The sequence below is a fragment of the Linepithema humile genome, chromosome 8, assembly GCF_040581485.1.
Source record: "Linepithema humile isolate Giens D197 chromosome 8, Lhum_UNIL_v1.0, whole genome shotgun sequence".
Classification (NCBI taxonomy): domain Eukaryota; kingdom Metazoa; phylum Arthropoda; class Insecta; order Hymenoptera; family Formicidae; genus Linepithema; species Linepithema humile.
This window is the reverse complement of record NC_090135.1, coordinates 7,651,143-7,675,601: the sequence shown is the minus strand read 5'-3', so window position 1 is coordinate 7,675,601 and position 24,459 is coordinate 7,651,143. Positions and strand designations below refer to the sequence as shown.

Here is a 24,459-nt window from a genome sequence, read left to right as displayed (position 1 = left end):
ACATGTAATCTTCTCTTTTTCTCAATCAATTAAAATGCGGTAGCGATTAAACGCAAAACACGATCTCTTTATCTCGCAACTACTGATGCATCGCGTATTTGCACTTTCATTTGAATTCTAATTTGAACTCGACTAAAACATAGCTTGCATTGTAATGCTACTTTCTCCTACTGTTTATGTATACCCGCATGAATGTATACACAACGTAATACTATATGTATGTACAATAATGAGAAAAATATAGTTTTTATTTCTCACTATAAATTTAAAATTATTATATATAATTAAAAAGAAATTCAATCCAAAAATCTAATTTAAAATTGCATTTAAGATGCAAATCAACCCGTTCATAAGTTAATCATTTCTAAATAATATTTTTACTGCTCCAAAATGATTGATAAGTTGATTTCAAAAAATAACAATATGAAAATATACAGAAGGGATCATAATTAACGAATCATGATCTTACGTGTACATTATCACTAGTCTCAAAGCTTATTATATGTTTCAAACTTTCAGATTTAGCAAAAAATTTAATAAAATCAAGACAAATAAACAACTATAAATTTGATAGAGAATACATTTGTAAGCTAACATCTTTCCTGTTCAAGAGAATGTATAATTAGTTAAAACAATAAAGATGTTTATCAGAGGAAATATACCTTTTTGGGAAAACTTTTCTAAAAATGACCGAAGTCAGCTCGCGAAACTGTTCGGTGCGCGGCGAGCACCGTTGATGATTCGTAACTAATTCACGTAATGCCATCATTGTTGATAGAGAGAAGTGTGCGCGAGCAATATACCAGCAATTTTTATGAAAGTGAAAACAGCAAGCGAGAACTTTCTTTCTGACTTCGTAGCTGTTTCACTTCCTGTGCGCGTAACCTCGCGTTCTCCCGCCGCCGTCGCCGTCGCCGCCATCGTTGCATTTCTATGCAGCTTCTACTCAGCGCGGCGCTGCATTTACGTAACTCGCAGCCGCAAAAGAAAATTTTTACGGGGAGAGGTTAATATCCTCTTCTCTCTCATCTAATACAACTCGTACTATAACAATCATTAATAAACCGACAATTAGTAAACATTAATTCTTACATGCGTGCTTTTTTATCTATTAATTCTAACTCTACTTTATTTGTCCGCCAAAAGAGATTCGCCACAGAAGCATCCATGACATTTGTGTATAAGCACCTGACTTCATCCTATTGTCGCATGCGCATAAAGCTATATACGCAAGACACGCGATCTAACGTTACGAATCAAAACATTAAAGCGGTCCAAAATTAGTGCACATTTTAGTGCAACAGTTATAAAAAGTGCGAGTTGCAAGTGACATAAACAAACTTATTAATGGCAGAAAGTAGCGACACGTCAGATGAGAGTTTGGATGCAACAAGTGAGAAATTCGATCCGCTGAAAGCTTTGTATTCGACCAAAGTGAAACTATCATCTTCCGCGCCAATTTACGATAACATTGCGAAATTCGAGTCCATCCTAAAGGGAATCAGTGTATCAACAAAAGTATGTATTGTACATTGCCATGTGCTCGTGATGTATCAATTTCTTATTTGATTCTACAAGTCAAAATCGGAGAAAATAGTTATCGATTGTGAAGTATATTAAATTGTACAAATTGAAATCACGGAAATTAGAATACGAAAGGCATCAGAATATGTTTAATGATGGGAAATATATATCCTAACCTAACATAACCTAATATAACCTAAATTCACAATATGTCAAAGTATTAATATTTATACAAAATAGAACACGCGGAATGGATTTTAAAATTTATGATGTCCAGAATTTATGAAAATGATAAACTATTTTATAAAATTTGTAATATTCAAACTATTTAAGATATAATTTAGTATTTTGTTAAATCCTAAAGTTAGGAGAAGTTAGAATCCTTAATCAGAAAATTAATACATTGTAAAATCTGTATGATTAGAATACATGCACTCACACGAAACAGAGAATGCAAAATTTATAATAAATTTGGAGATAACATTTCTAAATATTTTAGCTATGAAAAAATTTTGTTATATTTCGGAATAATGAAAAATTTTGAACATTCGAGGACTCAATAAGAATTGAAAGCTAAAATTCACGGTTTGTTTATTTTTAGAGTAGCAAACCGTCTGTGGAAGAACCTTCGAAACAGAGATTTTTACCGCATCAAGGTAAGGAAATTAGATCTTCAATATTCACATATCTTTCGCACGTCTCGCGAGAGATGGCGACCGCATACAGCTTCCTGACTTCTACGGAGTTTTTCCGTAAGGACAACTGAATCGTAATTATTTAGACTCATTTAGGCAAACTTGAGCTCATACATCACGGTCAAATATGTACAAACATGTACAAACATGTACAAACATATACAAACATATACAAACAGTAACACACAATTACGAACTTTAAAAGAAAAATACAAGTGCGAATAGAAAAGAATTTCACAAGAAAATGCATTTGATTAGCAAGAAAGACTCGATTTCAACGCAAAGATTGATTTTTATTATAAAAAATTTTACGGAATTTCATTCATGTAAGTAGTGGTGTACATATGCACAATATCGAATTTCAATGTGGCGTTGACGCATTCTTTGGAACGTAGAGCACCGATACGCTCGGAAATCCCTTCCGTGCTTATATGTAATTAATAATCTTAATCAATTTGTAATTATTAATCCAATCTTTAGAATATCTTAATTAACTCAACGTTCTCTTATCCTTTGATGCATCAAATGCAAAGTTACATGATGATCGTAAAAAATTTTTATGATGGCATTGACACTGAGGAAAAATCGACTCATCAAAAAATTTGTTAAAATTGAAGCCTCGAATCGCGAGACAAACCGTCCTGAGCCCTAAATGTGACGACTTGTGACAACAAGTCGAGAAACTCACAAGTTTGGTATGATTTCTTTGAACGATCTATTATACGTCGTTTTCGCGCCTAATCATTCGTTCGTGCTTGCGTCACTGGTTCTTATAGTTCAGATACCGACGCACTTTATTTACGGCCTAACAAATACCACAAAGGTCGCTGCAACGGCGACTGCAGCTCACCAGCATTAGTAGCGCTTGGAATTTGACCTCCGCGAAAGTGTACGTCAACTGTTTTCGCATGGTGAGACCCCGACCGCCGCGTAGAGGTTCCCCATTGTTTCCTCTTCCACGGTTATTTTTCCCTTGCACGTATGTTGCGATATCTAATGTGTTGCGAGTGCTGTCTTGCTCAGAGAAGTAGAGAGATAGAGAAAAAGAAAGATATCCTCCTCGCTTTAATACGCGTGCGAGCAACATGTCAACAAACTTTCCGAAAAGCGTTTGTAACCTTGCGAATTCTAAGCCGCGATAATCAGCTGTTTTAATATCGGAGGTTTATTTGTTAAGAAGATAATCTGCAACTTTCACAAGTTACCTTTATATAAAGAATTTTTGGATTATACAATTCTAAGAAAATATATGAAAGCGATCTCTAGAGTTCAATTTGATTAGCACAAAGTCTCGATCGTATATTCTAAATCTTTACGAAACTTTTGTCGATAGAAAACTATACTTTTATCATGAATTTTAATAGAAAAGAAAGAAAGTCATCGTTATATTTTTAATCAAAACGGTCGATGTGTTTTACAAACACAAAATTTCGAAGCATTAAAAAATTCAGATAAAAGAAAAAAGAATAAATTTATTAGAAAACTTGTAAAGTTGCCACATATCTGTATCATATATAAGAAAGTATCTCTAGTATTCTTTCTTTGAAGTCTTTTTATATTATCAAGACTAATAATTTATAAGAAACAAAAAGAGATTGAAATAAAATTCTCATTTATGAAGCTCGGAACGAAAGTAAATATTCTGTGCTGCCGCCAAACAAATAAAATATTTCGAGAAATATGCAAATGTTATTTTTGCAAAGTATGTCAAGTCTTTTTTCGTCAAATTATCTATAGATTTTTCTTGATTATTATTAAACAAGTGCGTACAGATTTAACTTCCGAGGTTCATTTTCTTTCATTATCTAAGATTTCCCGAAAAAAAAATTAACATGATAATTGCATCATTAATCAAACAAGATAAAAGATCGTCATTCTTACAATAATAATTAAAGTCAATCCGCAAATATCACGCGTATCTGCGGAGTAAAGGCGGCTTTAGAACTCGGAAAGAACCGAGTCCAATTTCATTACATAAAGAGTGTAATTGATGATTGAGATTACTGCGCAGGAACAGGTAGTCCGTTCGAAAACGAGAAATGAGTAAGAAGAAATGGTGAACGTTAGATGCAAGTAGCGCATTCTCCGTGTGCACCCCGTTTTCCCTCCCCGCTCTCTGCAACGCACCCGGGGGATATATATCTATTGGCCGGCGGCCAATTATACGAGGCAGCCGATAAATCACGGATCCCTGACCCAGTGCAGTTTTATATTTACCGACGACGGTGCGTGGTGTGTGCGGAGGAGCATGGTCATGCGCCCTCCTCCCTCCGTTTCTCTTCCTCTATTCCGCGTCTCTATCCATTCGTCCATTCGTACGCCCGCGTCTCTCACTTCGTCTTTCACGCGGCACTCTCCTCTCTTCCTCTCTCGATTGAGGTAACGCAAAGAGAAGCAAAGGAAGCGAGCGACAGAGAAACAAAGAGAGAGGGATCACTCGAAGGGGGTAGAGAGGGATCTTTGCGGTTGTCGTGCGATTGTACGAGTGAACGAGGTGGGAGGTGGGGTTGTATATGTGCACGTCGGAGGGAAAGGGAGGCGGCGATGTATATACGTGTACGTAGTGCGGCACTTGTTGCGCGCCCGGACGTCGACCTCTTGCGCTCAACCCGAGGTTTCACGACGCGGCACGCCTAGGGATGCCGTGATAATACGCCGATGTTACTGTCCGAATATCGATACCGTATACTTTCGGCATCTATTATCGAAGAGCTTACTTCCGAGTTGCCTTGAATTCATATTTCGAAAAATCAACGTTATATATTAAAAAAGTTATCCATAGCTCTATATTTTTCTGAATGTGGATTTTAAAACGCTTCGAAAGAAAAGTTTGACTAAAAGTTTGACTGAACATTGATGATTCAAGTTCTTATAGCTTAGTATTTGCGTACGTAATGGTCCATCTAATGTTACAGCCTGAAATATCTTTTCTAAGAATTTTCGGAAAAGCTTGAAAATTACATATATGTATTATTTTAAGAATATACAAGCATTGTTCTATACTCGTCCTTTTCGTATATTTTATTCATAAAAGTAAAATTCTAAGAGAAAATATTTCAACTGTTAATGTTACGCGGACCATTTCATTTCATATTCATCAACTGAATCAAATCTTTATAACAAATGCATATAATATCTTTATTAAGCGCATTGCACTTATATTCAGTTGTGTAGTAGAAAGTTCAACAGTCATTATTAAATTTATTTTTTGTCAATGTACCGTCAAGATTGCTTTTTTACTAGCACGAGGAATGTCCAGCAGATTGCAAAAAATCGATACTGATATTTACGGTACATTGAACGAAAAAGATCCGACACTTGATCGCACTTGAGCATCACTACGCGCACTCCGTGTCGGCTAACTCTCTCTCTCTCTTTCTCTCTCAAGCGAAAACTTGGCGCACCGCGGCGCAACCTCAAAAAGGTCGTTCGGCTTCCGGCGCTCTCGTTACGGCCGTCTCTAAATCCGTGCACGCGTGCCTACGAGCGAGCGAGAGCGTCGCGACGCCCGGCGTGGCGTGGCGCGTCGCGGCGCGTGTCTTAGCGCATTTCGGAGGTCAACGTTTCGCGATCGGCGAAAGAGTCGGCCGCCACGCCGTCGAAAGTCACGCGGCGTTATCGAAGCCGATCGCGAACGCGTGCAGAAAGAGAAAAAGGGAGAGAGAGAGAGAAAGATAGAGAAAGAGAGTCTCGAGCGCACTTGTTGCGCCCGGACATCGACCTCGCTGCAGCGAGCCTCTCCGGCTTCGGCCCTCAAACACGTTCCGCCGGAACCGCGATTTTTCCTAATTGTTGACACGCGCCGGCGAATGAGAACGCGATGCAACGGCGTGTGTATACATGTGTGACTAGAGATGCCGTGATTCATCCGCGATCGCGTACATTGTTAGATTCGTAGCAGTCATAGATCGATTCTGTGCATCAACGTCGATGCCGCGCACAATACGTCGAGTATTATAATTGGAGAATCGTTGGATATTTTGCACGAAAAAGTTAGTCAAGAATTCGTAAGGAGATTGGAATTTAGAATTTATAGCTGTGATTTAATTAAGATCTGTTTATCTAAAGCCGATATAAATTGTGGCGAAGCTTGGGTTTTACAGATCCGAAATTTGTCGTAGACTTCCCATATAAAATATCTGGGAATCTACACTCTTTAGAAATTTAAATACGCGAAATCTGAGATTCGGAGAATCCAGAATCTGCATAGACTACGATCTACAATTGGAATTCTACAGAATTCAGAGGCAAAATTCGAAATTCTCTCTTGAATATATTTACATTCATCCGCGCGATTTCGGCAGAGGATCTCAAATGGATCTCTTCTCCCTGCATCTTGTTCAAACTCGACTTCCCGCGACGTCTTCCCGACCTAACGCAACGTGACACACATGGTTGCAACATAAGTGAAATGTCAGAACCGTAACGACGGCGACGAGAGGAAACTTTTCTAGATATCGCAGTTCCGGAAGTAAATTTCGCTCTCTAGCAGCAGCATCTCGAGTCCGTCCGCGAAAAGCGCGCATACGCATAATACACACGCACACACGCGCCTACTCTCGCTTATGGCACGAACACGACGGCGAAGCAACGACGGCAGCCGTCCACCTCGAGTAACGGAATACTCGTCGATGTTTTCTCCATCGATTCTCTCGCGCGCAGCATTGCGCAACACTTACGCGCGGTACGACATCACGAGTGCATATGTTTTTTCTTATTCCACTTCTACCCTCTTTTTTAGTCCTTCGAACGCTACGAGCGCCTCCGATGAAAACGCTCGTTTCGGCTCATCAAGCTTGAAGGAAACTGCTTCCTTCAATCGCTTCCGGTTTCCATCGTGTGCAATGCGTATCTCGACTCCCCGGAGTCAACCGGCCTGCCTAAGTCCGTGTTCGCCACCCGTTAGAGTGGACGATCCAATTTCTCGGCCGTATGTTGTGCACCATATACCCGCTGCCGTAGCGACCTATCCCAACATAACAGATGACTATCGAGCATGCCGAATTAGCAGCACGTTTCTGTCCTTTTAAAATTTCATAATTGAAGATTAGAATTACAGCTACCGAAAGATTTTTTTGTCTATCGTTGAATCTTTAAATATTGGAACTTCTCCAAAGTTATGTAAGAGTTTAAGAAATTATTGTGGCCAATATCATTGCATATTGATTACTATTTTGCTATTTTTATAGAAAATATGAAATAAAAATGTAGGGGAAAAAAATTGATTGTAGAAGAGGACAGTTTTGATTATTTGAAACATTTTCTTGCAATAAAAACGATCTGTCTGTCGCGAGAGTTCCTATTTACATCTACTATATACATCTAGTTTATGTTGCATGTTTTTTACATTCCAATCTGATAACACACTTGATACTTGTAGACAGAGAAGTCATTAATATTTGTGAATTCAAAGTTCGAAGTGTTCAGAGACGGGGAGATCATTCATTTACAATTCGTGGCGTAATCGAGTGCAAGGCTGCGCGGACGCGCAGTGGTTTTGTTCTTAAGATCGCGGGAAAAATTCCCGCTACGCCGCACGCGGTATCTTACAATCACGCTCGCGTGATAATTACAGTTTACTGGATCGCGTAAAGCCGGCTTAATGAGACCGGCTGTAAAACACGCGGGACGAACGCTGCGGCACTGAAAAAGAGTCAGATTACATGTCAATTAGACTAGAGCATCCCCGGCGGCGTCGGCGCAAACTGCGCGACGCGTCGCCAGCGATATTCGTGAGAGAATGAAAATTAAAGATTAGATTTTTGATCATGCGATTGACATTGGCGATCGATACATCCCGTCGCATCGAACAACGACTTTTCCCCGCTCTAGCGCGCGACCGTCCGACCTTCCTGGGATAAGATTTCTCTTTTCTTCGGTCGCGAAAGGCCAAGATTCGCTGCCGGAATCTTGACTAACTTGTCTTTCAAACGTAGCTTCTTCTTATCGCCATTCTTTATTACTTGACTGATTTAGTTACCCCAAATGCGTGTAAAGTGCAGAGGCAATACTTAGTGTCCTCTTTCTAAGATTTATAGCTAATTTGATCAACTTTTTCACATATGCGGATTTATATTGATTGCCTCAGATTTTTTTCAATGTCAAATAATTTAATTACGATGAAAATTTTCGACGAATATTAACTTATATACCGAGCTTTTTATGATATTTCTATAATTTCTAACGCGATTGTTCTTTTTTCTCAAAATGGTAGATTAGGACAGAAAAACATTTGTTTAATGAAAAAAAGTTTTGCAACTAAATCTCGAAGAATTGAATTTCCCTTAAATAACTGAAAACCAAATCTTTTCATCTGTGCACGATCTGTATGTATCATGTGCAATACATTTTGTTACACCTTTTATTTTTTATTATTATACATGTCAGAAGATTTTTACTTTGCTTCAAGGTACTTTTACTTCAAGGTATGATTAAGATATTAAAGTATTAAATAAAAATCGAATTCTGAGAGATGTTACTTTGTCCATTTTTCTCGTCCCAGTCGGCCGTCCTGCGAAAAAAAGAACAATTTGGCCAAACTGTCGTAATCGTCTCCGAAAACATGTTCCGAATAATCGCGTGACCGTCAGTGACTTCCTCGACGCTCCGCGAAAGGAACATTGTGTGGATGGGAAGTAGAGAAGAGAAAAGGAACCGAAGGGCCTTGTCGCAGAAGTAACAGTACCTACGGCTAGTTCATGTAAAGCAAACTGCGGCGTGCCGGCCAGCGCACTTTGCCGTGTTCTGACATACAGTGTGCTTCGAAAGTCGGGAGAACTTTTTCCCGGTTAGAAATATCCTGTAAAACTCCAGATCGGTTCTCTCTTAGCAATTTAATCGAACCCGCCCATTTCTTTACAACTTTATGATTTCGTACATGAAAACTTTCACAATAAAGTCTGAAAAACACGCATTTCCACGAAGAAAAGATTGTTCCGAAAATAACCAAAGAGGATCGGCCGCTCTCGTCTACAAATTGCGCATCTGCGAAATTTAACACACCGACGGATTTCCTTTCCTCGCACAACTTGTGATTCATAATAAAATATCATTGCCACGTCGATGACTACGGAACACCCGATATATCCGCGCGCGGTATACGCAACGCCGGAGCGCGCGGCCGTGCGCGATCTCGCGGAAACGTGTGCGCCCGTGTATTGTGTACGTGTACGTGTGTACGTGTGGTAGAGAGGTCTGGTGGCTGCTCGCCTGCCTGCCTGCCTGCCTGCCTCGGCTCTCGGGTGCGCTGCCCGACAGGACATTGAACCCAGCGCGACTCAACCTGGGGATCATCTACGGGTACAAGCCGGGGATCCGCTCTTCTCCTACCCGATCCTCGCAAATTCCCGCTTGTCTTTCTCGCGATATTTTGTTCACCGCTCGCAATCAGGTACGCAAGAGAGGGACCCGCCCTTCCCCCTCCCGGCCCCGCGCGCATGCACATCTTACGGGCACTGTCGAGCTCCTTTTTTCCTTAGATTCGGACTTGCATTCAACTGCTCCTTCGCACGCACCGCGCGAACATTTTCGCAGGTGAACAACATGCGAGACGCGCCGCTATACAGATGTTTGCGAGGCTTTTTTGCACGCATCGCAACTCGGCCGAGTGATGATCGAAAGGCTGGAAAATCTCGAGTGCGCGAACAGAGACCTTCTCACAGCGTGCTTGATCGAATAAATAAGCGGAAAAGTCGGCACGTGAAGTGATATGCATTCCTCGTGCCGAAACTCAATTCGATTCTTCGTTTGCAGTTTCCGTAGTTTCGATACATCTTGATATAATTAAAATTTTATTCAAGTATCCGTATACTCTTAAAGTAAAGCGAACACCACAGTTGTAATACTGTCACTTATGCCTTCAAAGTTTAATTTCGCAAAACTCGTTTCTGTCGTCTGTTATTCAATTTAATCATTTATGTGAAAAATTCGACTATAGACTGAAGCGGTATTTTTCAACTTTTAATATATCGACTTTTTGATTAAAGAATTTCCAATGAAAAATATTTTAATTATGAAATAGTTGACATTTTTATCAATATGAAGTCACTTCTTCTATTATAAATATCGAAATATTATTTCGGAGTTATAAATGAAAACATAAAATTTTTATGTCAATCTAAATTTTCAATACAATGCAACATTTTATTTTTCAGTTCACTTAAAGCGGAAATTTAAAATAAAATTTTTATTTCAGGCATTCTCGATATGCTTTATTGACAGTTTTAAAACAAATATAATATTTAATGGTGGCTAATATAATATTAAAATGTCATGAATATTACAAATCAAATAAATTCTTTACCTTGTTTTTATCTGGTCCGGAAATTCTAGGAGTAACTGACAGTTTGACGGCTTTCAATTCTTTTAGCTTTTCATGATCTGCACAATTCGATTTTAGAACTACCGCCCAATTCGATTTCGTTCGACTTGAAAGCAAATTGCATACTGCGTTTGCATACTACACGATCCGAATTGCTAAAAGATGCATCGAACATGCTTATGTAATTTGAATGTCAATATATCTTTTCGAAGTATAACAATGTAAATATAATTGCAAGCAGGAAGAATACCGCTCATACATTTCGCAAACTATTATCGTTAAATATTAATTGCTGATATTTCGAGCAATACTTTGCGAAGGTCTGTCGCATTTGTTGTGAAAACGAATTTCGCGCAAATAAACTTTTGCGCAAATCATAATAATGATTTTGAAAGCGACGAACTTTTCTCTTCGTTTGAAGAACTGCGAAAATTCGAAGGTCCGCTTCTTTCAAAATTGATATTACGAATGCGAAGGCCAGCATCTTTGCAATCGAATATGAAGTGAATGGTATTGCGATACTTTCAAAGTCAAAATTTTTGCAATGTAGATATTATGATACACATTTCGATACTTTATGGTTGACTTTCTCACTATAAAATATTGAATTCGTTGGAAAATAATTTTGAAATTATAATTAAAATTGCAGATTAAGCATTACTATTTCTTCTAAATTTATACAATCGTTATTGTCAATGTATGATTTATTATTTTAGAAAACAGCAATTATACGTTTCTGACCATAAAGCCCACAATTAATTTATTCACTGCCGATTGAAAATCAGTATCAATGTGTCTATATACGTTTCTTGTATTATTTTTAAAAGATAATTATTTCTGCGCGTTTTCAAATAATTAAGTATATCGACAGACGCTTTAGAAAATTACCGAAGATCCTATACAGCTGGAACATCATGTCGCTTTAAGGGGTTAACGAACGTGCAGCGAAGTACGGAACGATGGGCATCTCCATGGATCACCCTGCCCAGGGAAGGGACGATAAAGTCACCGTTTCGCGTTTCCCTCCTCGCAACCGCGCGCGGTTGCGATCCTAACGGTTCCTTCTTCGCAGCCTGCACGCGGTTCACGCAAACATGAACGTTCTCCGGGCTGTGCACTCCTGCGCGTACGGCAACGACGGAAGATTGGAACGAGAAGGAAAGGAGTTCACGAGAGAAGAAAAAAAAAAACGGCCGAAAGGTCGGAGGTGGACATGAGTGAAGTGGACATGAGTATTTCTCCGCCTCTTTTTCACAATTTTCTTCATAATTCCTTCTCGTTTCTCTCCGAAATAAATACATTCTAAAACATTGCTTAGTTTTTGCCTCTTTTATCAACAATATTTTGAGATATTTGCTATATATCGTGACAGATTGAAATAAGAGGTTTATTAGAATCGCAAAGAAGATCATTGAGCGCGCGCGCTGATATAATTATGATATAATTAATTACTCGTGAATACGAAATTGGGATGCAACCGTCACCGTCACCTTCTCGTCCTCGATCGACGTCAGATCGACGCAATTGGATCGCGCGATAGTGAAAGTGTACGCGGAAAGAAACAAAGAAAGGTAGAAAAGAAGCGGAGCGAGCGGCCGTGACTGGCCTTTAGATGGATGAAAGTTATCGGAGAAAGCCAATTGGTACCGTCGATCTCGCGAGCGAACGAGCGAGCGAGCGAGCGAGTGAGCATGCTCGTGTGTCAGTCTCGAGAGCCACGCGTACACGGAGAAAATAAGTGCATTCGCTGCGCCGTGCACTGCCGAGGCTTTACGTAACTCTGCGGCGTTCCTCTTTCCGCGTGACGACGCCAGGGCCGAATTTATCTTTCTGCGACCCATAAATCGTGAAGCTAGACAAAAATCTTGGCAAACACTTGTACCATATTTGTCGAAAAAAATGAGAGGAACTCCTTCGACAAATTTGGAATCGATTTTTCACTGACCAATGATGAAATTTTGAAAAAAGATATTAGCATATTAAGAAAGTTGCAATAAATCTATAAATTTCAATTAGGAGTAGAAGAATTAATCAGATGAAAATACGTAAAAAGTTAAAACGAATCACTTATCAACTTTATTCGATCGACAATTATTTATTGTTACCGACAACGAACTAAAGTCCGCGTGAAACGTCAAATAAAACAAAGTTTTTCATCTTCCACGTTACATTTACAAAGACTCGGTTGATGTCGATTTACGTCTCGAGGAGAAAGAAAAATTTAGAATCATTGCGAACAGCTATGGCCACGGCAACAGGGTTTAATGAAGCTCTTGTGGCCGCGTAAAGTCTCGTCGTCACGGCGGGAAAAAAAGGAGCAAGAACTGGAGGAACGAGCAACGCGCGATGTTATCGGCTCTATACTCCTCACGCGACTCGCGCGTAAGGATGAACGATGATTTGTCGAGCGAGTCCACGAGACACGAGAGAGCCGCATAAATTCTTATTAGCGCGGTGTTACGGCGGCTCGTAAAAACCCGCTGGCACAATCTGACCGACTCGAAACTACGGATACTTCCAATACCTTGATACTCTGTCCAATATAATAACTCTTAGCATGGTTATTTGTTATAGTTTTCATTATTATGATTATGTTTATTATTTATTATTCATAAGTTGTATATCTACAAAGGTAGTATAATTCGTTTTACGCGCTATGAATATTTTTAGTTCTTCCTCGATACTTTAGAACGCCTACAAATCTCCAAGTTATGTGATATTTTTATAACATATTGTGATTTTTCGCACATTTTCTATTAATTTATTATTACTTGAGAAAATTTTTGTCATAATAATGCGCACATATTATTTAAGCACAACGATAACGTCATTTCATACGCGGTTTTTATTATTCGTACAATTTTAGGATGTCGCACTAAAGAATTTGACGGAAATTATGAAAAATTAAATTCGGTACCACGATATGATTTTGAAATTCGATATTCCATGGCCAATTTCATTGTTTCAATGATTTAAAATATCTACGTTTAACTGTTTACAGAACCGGTGTCGAGAAAAAGACGCGAGCGGAAGAATGTCCTCACGAAAATGCAAAAAATTCTCGGCCCGTTGGGGATGCTCCACGGGTGCATGGAGAATAGAATTCGGATTAAGGTAGGTCACGTCGACTGATTTTACCTGAGCGCCAATTGATATCAAACTCTTCACAAACATTTCAGATTCTTTCAGCAGGAGATGCAAATTTCTGTATTATCTATAATAATTTTTAATTTTATAACCAAGAAAGAGATCATTCTTATTTCGTTCTAGAAATTCTTGAAAATTATATAGATATATTTAAAATTAAGTTGAATCTTTTTGTTTTATCGGTTTTTTACTTTGCATTTCTTGCAAAAACATACGTTTCCAATTATCATTCTCAACAAAGACATTTTTCTTCGTAATTTCTCTGCAGAAATGTCCCCGCGCTAATTCTTTGCCTCCTTATCGAAGAGATAAGAATAAGCTTAAAAACGCTATTTTATCCTCGCTCTCATAATTTCTCCTCTCTGATATCTCCGTTCAGCTGACCTCTCCATCTTGCAGAAATAATAAATCAAATGCAGGAAAGAGTTATTTATAAAATACGACCTCAGTAACCCAACCAAGAATATTTAATCACGAAATACCTAATTTGTCTTATTTTAAGTATAGTCTCATTTGTGCTGAGCACATTTCAATGTTGATTCAATTTCCCGACGAAAAATATTTAACTCCCATTCAATACGACTCTAAATGTTTACACAGGATGTGAAAGCTTATAAATAACTTTGTTTTTCTACGCCACTTGTTTTTTATATTTAATAGAAAAGTAAGAGGAACAGAGACCCGTTTGACTTCTGATTACACGTGCACGCATACGCGACTGACACACTTTTGCCGTCACGCACCCTTCTTCGGGGGTGTTCGGAGACGACAAGGACCTCCCCTTTTCCGAGAAGCACGGGAAGAAAAGCGGTCGGGTCAACACTCGTAACCATGGCGACGAAAGTGGGTATTCTTGCCACTTTTGCTTACGCCGTCGTCGTGTGACAAACGGTCTGTCACAAGATTGCGCCATCCCAAAACTTACCCCTGTCCTAAACTCGCTTTTAAATATGAAAATAAACATCTCGTACGTGTGATAACTCAGAATACGATTCTATAGTTAACATTTCATGATTTTACGAAGGCACACGACGCGATAGCTCTTGAAAGTTGATTTAAAATCGGCATTTTTTTACAAACAAAAATAATAATTTTCAGATGATGCGTTTATCCCTGTCTGTTCCGTGTTGTGAATCGGTGTTTTGCAGACTGTATAATCAATCCGGAAGCGAATGCACATTGGAAAGTTGTAAAATCGCGATCGTACAGAGCGCACGCTGATAAATCATCATCATACTTATCTAATCGCGCTCGATGATTTCTCGCGGTATTGCGCGCATAATGGTTGCCGCCGCGCGCTAAGGCCAGCTAATAATAGGACAATAAAGCGGTGTAATGGAAAGTAAAAATCAAATTGATTTAATTGAGCTTCCTGCAGAAGCACTGGTCCGCGTCGGATATCTCAATGAGCAGAATGGAGTTTCCGTTTAGCCTCCTTCCGTAATTGAAACCGAACTTACATTAATTACGTTTGTTAACTTTCATCGCCGACGTTAGCGTTTCTTTGAGGCTCGCATGTCTTTCAAATCGCTGTCCTCGACGATAGATCCTAATCTTTCGCGACCTTCGAACGCATCCGGAAAGAAAATTTTATCTCGGCAGATTAATCACTCGATCTTCGACCGCTCAAATTGCCGTGGAAACGTGCGGTTTCCTTTTTTATCATTGAGTTACTCGTCTCGTCGAGTAAAAGAGCGTGGAAAAAAGATACACGACGGACGTTTGATTATACCAATAAAACAATGGAAGAGCCGTTATTTCACGTAAGGAATAAAAATCTCATTTTTACTAGATTTTTTGCAAATCTGCGACATCGATTTTTCTTATTTGCTACGAGCGTAAATAATTAAATCACACTGTCATATTATAGATGGCTAAATATAATTGCACTTTCTTACTTATTAGTTATAAATACTATGTATTTGCATAAACATGCCATCTAATCATCGAGGAAGGTTATTATCATATCGCTCATTATCAATGCCAGTAAAAAGTGAATTTGCATTTCATTAGTTTTGCTTCTACGTATATAATGTAATATAAGACTATTTCTGTTTCGGAAAACGCAATAAATTATACGTGAATAATGTGGAGCCACTAAGCCCGTTAAAACAACTGACGAAAGCAAGTAGAATTCAATCAAGTCGTACCGTAGCCTCGAGTATTTTCGAAATTTTCCAATTTAATTAAAACCACGTGTTGCCTTCCACTGAATTGTCCTCGATATCTCATTGCCGCGACAAAATCCTTGAATCCAGAGCCAAGAAAATCCTAACATCAAGTTATCTAAGTTGACAAAGCTGTCGCAAAGCCGAAGCGATGACAGAATCTAATCAACATATCACAATTTAATAAAAACAAAGTAGAAATTATCGATGAAACTAAACTACTTCAACTCTGACACATTTGAATAAGCAAAATAGTTCCATTAGCTCGTCTGTCATTTGCAAAAAAACAATAACATGAGGAAAAACGTGAAACATTTTCTTTGCGTGACACAGCAAGGATTGAACTTCTCGTTAATCTTGAAGATTTCTAGAATCAATTTAATACGGAGATGTCGGTGGCGCACAATTTCTCGCGATGATGCATACGCGCGCACTAGTCCGCGGCTCGCAATTAGTTTTCATTGCGACAAAGCTGGCAATGCATACGTCTGTATTGTGCGAAAGGCATTGAAGGGAACCTTGCCTCATCAGCCTGCACTTCCGCGTATCAAGCCGCTATCTTGTCTGTTACGACCGTATCTATGCGACAAACAACGCGGTTTCTCACAAGCGCGAACCCTCTACTCAGGCGTAATGTATCATTAATGCAATTATCGTTCCGAGTTCTAAGCTGGATAATGCTCTGTGTACTCCCCCCCCCCCCCCCCAATAAGCGAATGTGGTAAAAGAATTCGGATCCTCCAAGCAAACGCTAATTTATATCAGCAAGAGAAGAAATCGATAATCAAAATTTCTGACTGTTAGATAAAACATAATTACATTCGCAACATGCATCTGAATTATATATGTAATTAATTAGCCGGTCAGATATGAATGAATGTATGGCACGTGCGACATGGAAAAAACCGGCTAATTTGCATTCCATGATAATGTTTCGTCGAACACGGGTTTTCGCGACAAGTTGCGACGGCGAAGAATTGCATGAACCAACATAAAGTTATCCATACTGTTTGCACATTCTAATCTAAACGATACACATGGGATAACAAACCAAATAAAGAATTTATCGCGCGAGTAAAGTCGACCAAATGCTCTTGTTATTACTCTCTGTTAACACGTTTTGTTTTTATCTGCGCTAAATCTATTTATTATAATTTTCTTTATATTCATTTATTACACGTATTTATTATAGCACACTATTCGTTTATCATGAACGATTCGTTTCGAACGAGAAGAGAATACCAATCGCTATCTCTCCTCTCGGCAAGCGCGATTTCATCTGAAAGAGACGAGTCGCGATCTAAAAGGAATAATCGACTATTCTTTGTGTTGAAGGTCTACACTAGAAACGCGCGCGGCATAAGGGGACACGTGGAGGCATATGTGGCCGCCTTCGACAAGCATTGGAACCTCGCGCTGGAGGACTGCTTCGAGACCTGGTCCCGGAAAGTGAAGAAAAAAGCGCCTGCTCTAGGTACGCTTTAGCCAATTAATTAGACAGTTTTTATTGTCTTGAATATCGTAGCATAAATTCAATGTTATTTTAAAAGACTGAAGCAATATATTAGTGTTGCGACAATTTTTCTCAACGATACGAAGATTGTTATAGTCGAGTTACGAGTAACCGCACAGATCGATGGTATATTTTTATCATCGGATCTCGAAACATTTGCATGATAATCAATGGAACTTAAAAATCGCGAATTTATCTTTTATTGTTAATTTGCTTTGCCATCCGTCTGCCACTTGACATCATCGATGCGGAATGACGGAGACAATTTGTCACCGGGTCACGGCTGTAGTCAACGATATAATCAACGATAGTCGCTTCAACTTAAAATTCAACTACAACGTGAAGCTCACTAACACCTTTTTTTTGTACTACTCGTTCTAAGATAATAATCAGTCTTGTTAATGTGCATATTTAAAACAAATAGCTATCTTTCATGCGCCTAATCTAGAAAATTGTACACTACTACGAAAATACCAATTATTTTGCAATTTTCGTAAATTAAATTATAATGAATTTATATCTCTCGGTTATAAATCGTTAATTTCAAGGTTTCGCATGATCACAAGTAATTTCTACTTATACGCACTTTTTGGTTCAGTAATTTTCGTATATTTATTTTTTGTTTTTTTGTGAAAGCGAGCGACGACTTTTTCCGCCAAGTGGTCCGTAATAGATTATATAATATTGTCGGCCGATCGATTCAGCCACGTGCAATTTCAGAGAAGGGTCAACGTTCAAATTTGTCATATTATTGAGCGATGAGTATGCCGCACGGTCGCTTTAATAACGCGATTAGAATTCTTCACATTTTCATTGAGGATATAATCCCCAATATAAAAATAAATTATTCATGTTTTAGATTTCATCTGCATATTAAAATGATTCTTAAATCCTATATTACTTTAACTTGTTTTTCTCAAATCTGTTATTATATTCTGAACAAAAGTAAATATTTTTTCAAAAATAAAAATTCTAACACGAAGTAAAAATAAGTTTTTTTTTTCGGATTCATGTTACTTGGTTGTAACGTTAATTAAATACATTTTCCGCGAGATGTGCGGATGAAAATGGAATTATTCTCGTGCCACGTCATCGCGCATCGTTTGAGATATGTTTCATTTCTTCGGACGGACTCACTCTTTTGCAATCCCTTCGATCGTCGCTGCGAGAAAAATACTTCGCCGCCAAGGCAAAACTGATTTACTTTTAATTCGCGGAATCCCCGTTTCCTCTCGCTAGGGAATCGATAAGGGTTTAACGAACTCGCCTCGGGGAGTGTGCGCGCGCGACCGTTCTTTACACCGCGCGTAAAAGGGCGGCAGCCGTGGAAAGCGGAGAGGAAGGGTCGTCGTATCGCGCGCGCAAAGAGAGATAATACATCCCACTAAGGTCGCCGCTTTGCAGCAGGAGCAAGGACCGACCTTGACCACGTATAGTGGTCGCCGCGCGCACGTTCGATACGCGTTTGAGGAGGAGAGAGAGAGAGAGAAAGAGGGACAGGGAGAGAGAGTGAGAAAGAGAGCCCCGTGTGGCCCCTCTCGCGTGCGCTTTCTCGCTTATTTCTTCTCTACCTCTTTCTCCCGTTTCTCCTGCCCCCATGCGGACTTCCTCCTCGCTCTCTCCCTTCCGTCGACTCCCTCTCTCTCTCTCTCTCTCTCTCTCTCTCTCTCTCTCTCTCTCTCTCTCTCTCTCTCTCTCTCTCTCTCGCACACCGTCATCCCTCGCACCGCGCGCAAGACGTATCCTTTATGCCCCGTGTCTCTCCATCTCCACTGACAATAATTTTCCTTCGCTACGTTACTTTTAACTTACTTCCTCTCCTCCCTCGCTCACCAACCTCTGCGCCTCGTTTTCATTCATACGCGCCAATCGTATCAAACACGCGATCTAAGTGTGCATTTTGTTTCTATATAACTCATTCTGAAATCGTCGACACTTATTTCTGGTTAGGAGAAATCGATGGAATCGTCCGCAGTTCGATCGGCCGATCGCGTGCCTGCACTTACGAAAGAAACACGTCTTCGTGAATTCGATACACGTGTTTCAATTCGAATACGTGTGCGTCATTATCAGTCTCGCGCATAAAAGATTTGTAATGCGTGTAATTAATTAGCGTGATCAATCGACAACTGTTTCGCCGGCTTCGAACCGAAATAGGCGAACAAAATTAATATCTGCAATTAATTTCTCTCTTCAATTACGCATATCAAATGATGCGGGTAGTTTCTCTCGACATAAAACCAATTGAGCAAAAATATAACTGTAAGATAAATGTTACTTTCGAAAAATTTATACGGATACCATACATTTCATTAAATTCCAGAAATCCTCAGAATTTTTCCGCATACGTGATATATAAGGGATTAATTTACCTTTTTACAAAGTAAACGAATTAAAGCAGCTCTACGATGGCAATTCCGAGGCAACGCGAGGAAATGCGTAGGATTAGGGAATTTTCTCCGTCATTTATAATGATCTAAAAAGTGACGATCTGGCACGCTTTTTCTTTCTCTCTCTCTCTCTCTCTCTCTCTCTCTCTCTCTCTCTCTCTCTCTCTCTCTCTCTCTCTCTTTCTTTCGACGCGCCGAGTTCAGGGTTAGTTGACCTACTGACGTACTTCGGGACGTATCGCGAGGGGTCGCGAGGTCGTTGATACGAGGGCTGGAGAGAGGGTGGAGGGACCGGTAACCTTGAAGAACAACCCACAGGATCGATGTCTGTGTACACGTGTCCTGTTGGCTCCTCGTGCCTACCATCTCCCTTTCGACCTTGTGGCCCTTCCGTTTTCACTACCTCCTCTCTCCTTCCTACTTGTGATTTGCACGCTTGTTACGGGCACGTGCTGGCGTATAAACAACCTTCCCAGACTTTCTTCGTGACCCTAGCGACATTTTTTTTCTGAGGTTTATTCACCACGTCAAAATATATTTTCGATAACTTTCGGTTAATGCGACGTCATATTCAGATATTCGAGCGTTCTATCGAGATTTGATTGCAATATATCTAGAAGTTTGTCATTATGATGAAAGATTTCGAATTCTAAGAAAGTTGGATATAACATTAATAATATAAAGAGAAAAATGTAGTTCGTGATTAAAAATTGAATAAAAAAGTTATTTCAAGATTTTGATATTGTATGTTTCAAACATGATTTAAAACATTGATTTCAGAGATTTTATAATCTGTTCTAAAAATAGTAATAAGTTATTGTTTTTAAAGATTCATAATTATAAATCTATTTTTATGCTAGAGTTTCTGTGATAAATAAAAAAGTATTTTTGGTATTGAAATTGTTATTGATTATAATGAAACAAAATACATGTTCAAGTATCTATAAAAATTATTTTTGACAGTTCCATAATTCTGGCAGCAGTTCTGAATAGTATTTTATAAGTTGAAGATTGTTATTATGGATCAAACTGATTTGATCAATTAAAAAAATATTCGACTCTAAATAATTTCGCTGCAAAATTTTTTAAACTAAAATATTTTTTTAAATATCAATCGACTGATCAAATCGCTTTGATCCATAATTACAATCTTCATAATTTTAACAATATTATCCAGAATTACTGCCAGAACTAGAGATCTATTAGAAAATTAAAAATAATTTTCTTCGATACTTGAAAAAATGTTTTGTCTTATCACAATCAATAACAATTTATTCAATATCTTTTTTATTTATCAGGAACTCTGTAATATATATATATATATATATATATATATATATATATCTCTCAAAAAGAAGCATATAAATTATTCAAAATTATTCGACTTTGAAATCGAATATCGGAAAAGATATAAGAAATTGATGTTGCATTTTCGATTCAGGTACCGGTGCGGTCAAGGTAGCGGCAGATGATCTCCCTAAGGCGGTAGTGAAGATGGTTAAAGGGAAGTCGGAGATCTTGGAAAGACACGTGCCACAAATGCTACTAAGGGGAGAACAGATCGCTATAATCGTCAAAATCAATTGACTATGCGTGATTCACGTGTACTATTGCCATAAGGATCGCTCAATACACGATACCAGATATATGTAATATTGTATAATCAAGTATATATTATTCTTATTGTTTATATATTCCTTTGATGAAAATAGAGTTTTATACGCGTTGTGTCATAAATATTTTCCAATTTTCAGATCAGAGAACCAAGTAGAACAGATTAAAATTTTCTAATATTTGATAAAGAAATCCAATCTGCTCGATAGAAATACATTAATCAAGTACGATGAAAACACATAATACGAAATTGAGCGCGATCTGGGCTACATAATTCTGTATCTGTGCAAACTGTGATCTACGTAAACAGAATTTTCGCTCAAGTAATTAATTTTTTAATCCATTTTTTCCTCCAGTGTTTGTATAATAAATATTTTTGGTAAAAAATGATAACAATTCTTCAAAAGTACGCAATGAAATTGGTGCTTCTTTCCCGTCGACATTACGTGGTATAATTAATTTTTAGCGGTAGCTATAAATGATTACGCTACGTAATTATCTAGTTACATCAAAGCGCTCTTGAAATTATATGGGAACTCGAAACCTAGAGATCGTTAAGACTTTCTCGCGATGCTTCGGCGAGAAAGCAAAAAAACAAGAGATTAATTTATATCACCAACCTGGTCTGTGGGTAAAAATCGATGGATGTAATCTGCGGCACATGAAGCACTGAACGAAGAAGGCGGCGAAGAAAGTTAATTCACGATTATCCGATGTCGCGCCGTTCCACTCTGACTAAGCTCCGCGACTGGGGTTTCCCTTCTAAGATTTGTCGCCACTTTGCAAATATTTCTTTCTTTCCCTCCGTCGAACGAAACTCAATGCATATTTGTCCGGAATTATAAAGTTTCGATGTTGATTACAATACTGAATGCCGCGCCGCCGCGGGTTGATGTCTCCCTGAAAATGGTACAATTTTATTTTATTATAGTTCATAATTAAATCATAGTTTTATTTGATCATAAACAAAGTTAAAGATTTTTTATGGTATTTATGAGTATCTGGGTTTCTCGAGTTTTATATTTTACAAGAATAATTATAAGTTGTTTACTAAGAAAAAAATTATTTAAAATTGATATGCAGTAGATGTCGTGGTGACAGCATATAATGAATGAATTTGCTTTTCTAAACAAAATATGCATATGTTGCATATGCCAAACGTGTATTTCGTGTAATATTAAGATATATATAGATTTTATAATAAATGCGCAGCTTGTTTTATAGACATGGCGCACTTTCTCTTGAATGCAGATGTTAAAGGTCAACCTGAAAAAAAATACTAGTTCTTTCATGGTCGATATTAACATATAAATATTAAAGCTGTATCTCATATTTTCTTTCGTTCATGTTTTAATTACATGAAATTAATCTATTCATAGCAAAAATATCGAGGGCGCAATATTTTTCGAATTATATGCAGTTACAGAAATCTAAGAATTCTTACAAATTCTACGATACGAAAGAAGAAAATTTTATTCCTCGTCTAATTTTAAGTGGCTTTTGATAGAATCTCAACTTGAGGATTACACTTATGAAGCTCCAATATCAACAAATTTATATAAAAACACTAATATCGTGTGTGTTTAAGATTTCTGCATGTTTACACGAGGATTGCACATTATCGCCAAGAATGGGGTCGAAATGACACGTAGTGCACACCTAGTGAACGCTATTCTTTTATAATTGCAACTCGTGCAGCCGACAACACCATTAATTTTCCTACCGTGTTCCCGCCTTCCTCCCCGCCGCGGCGATAGAAGGAACAGCGCATCCCTGTATTCAACACGATTTTCTCTCTCACACGAGACTGTGTTTCCTCATCGCTCGCGGCCGTTGCTCTACTAATTGCTCTAAAATCATAATTTTTCCGTTCGCAAAACCGCGCGCGTGCGTGCCTCCTTCGTATCGCGGAAAAATGCATCTTGTCGGGACATGGTGAAAGCACGAAACCCCCCCCCCCCTCCCTCCCCCCTAGATCGCAAGGGGAACGAACGCGCGTTCTCGGGAGGGCCCTTTCACTTTCGCTTTCCGGAGAAAGTCCAACCGCCCCGTCGTCATCCCCCTCCCCCCTCCCCCTTTCCCCTCCCCTTGTTCACCATGGTTTGCAATCTCCTCTCTCACGTCTCTAGCTCTCTGTAAAAGCGCCTCGCCATCACACTCGCTTCGACGATGAAGAACTGTGATGCACGCTGTTGCAAGTCCCCTTCGTTTCCTTCGCCTGCTACTTCCATCTTCTTCTTGTCGCCCCCCTCCCCCCTCCCCGCCGACCCATCCCGCGCCCGTGACGTTGTTCACTTCTCCTCGCAGTGTGTTCTCGCGATCCGACAGAGGTTAATGCACTCCTAGAGCAAAGCAGAACCTCAGCTGCGATTCTCGACAGGCGCGGAAATTTCGCTAATGCAAACGGGCCCGCAAATATCACGGCATTCACGGCGACTCGACGGTTGCCTTCGTACGGCAATTTTACATTTTACGGAAAACAGCTCGCGGTGTAGCGCAAGGAATTGGTCGCGTATCACGGGAAAGTATCTCGGAAACATCTGCGGCGGAAACATTTTATCATACGATGCCGCGATCGGACTACAAAACGGAGGCCTCTCGGCAGAAAACACGCGGAGACCTTTTTTTTTTTTTTTTTTTTTTTTCCAAACGGCGTCAATAAGAAATATGCGAGCAAATACGCGATTAAGATTCGTGGATACGGATTTTGAATCGCGTGACCGTGCACAATAATTGGCCACGATTTCATATGCGTGCTTCTTTAGCAGACAGAATATCTTATTACTCTCTGTCTCTTTTCCGCTATCGGACTAGCTCGCTGTATCTTTCTCTCTCGCGCTATAGAATAGTCTAGAGGTAAAACGTCGGTCCAGGGCCGAGGACCAAGCGCCTTGAAGGCGCAATGACGACTGTAAAAACTCTCGAGGTCGGCCTACGAGATCCAGAGAGTTTCGCGAACGTAGGATAGAAAATTATATGAAGTTTTTATTATATATCAATTATTATATACATAAATTATATATACAGAATGTCCCGAAACGAGAAAAATCGATACTTTGGGAGGTCACAGCATAGATTATTCTAAAAA

At 39.0% G+C, this 24,459-nt stretch overlaps 2 protein-coding genes across 16 annotated transcripts in view; one reads left to right on the top strand and one right to left on the bottom strand.

The window, feature by feature from the left end:
• The window catches only part of LOC105670558 (Ecdysone-induced protein E74), a 156,845-nt gene that overhangs the window by 108,570 nt on the left and 23,816 nt on the right, over nt 1–24,459 (bottom strand). For 7 of the 12 annotated variants that reach the window (XM_067360303.1, XM_067360294.1, XM_067360302.1 and 4 more), the window contains one exon: nt 21,992–22,271. The exons of 2 other annotated variants lie outside the window; for them this stretch is intronic. The gene's annotated coding sequence lies outside the window, so the exon portion shown is untranslated. 3 more of the 12 variants (XM_067360299.1, XM_067360301.1, XM_067360298.1) reach the window with 3 other exon arrangements.
• Nucleotides 1,204–21,780, top strand: Lsm11 (U6 snRNA-associated Sm-like protein LSm11). 4 transcript variants are annotated; one of them, XR_010891455.1, is made up of 6 exons: nt 1,204–1,518; nt 2,126–2,276; nt 13,541–13,653; nt 17,190–17,328; nt 21,199–21,406; nt 21,512–21,780. XR_010891455.1 is itself a non-coding variant. In XM_012364139.2 (5 exons), exons 1-5 carry the CDS (start codon nt 1,348–1,350, stop codon nt 21,342–21,344), a joined length of 624 nt encoding a protein of 207 aa, XP_012219562.1. In that variant the 5' UTR covers nt 1,204–1,347; the 3' UTR covers nt 21,345–21,446. The 4 variants fall into 4 exon arrangements, 2 of the variants coding, with proteins under 2 accessions (XP_012219562.1, XP_067216425.1); XR_010891456.1 differs by having other exon boundaries at nt 21,199–21,424; XM_012364139.2 differs by lacking the exon at nt 21,512–21,780 and having other exon boundaries at nt 2,126–2,180; nt 21,199–21,446.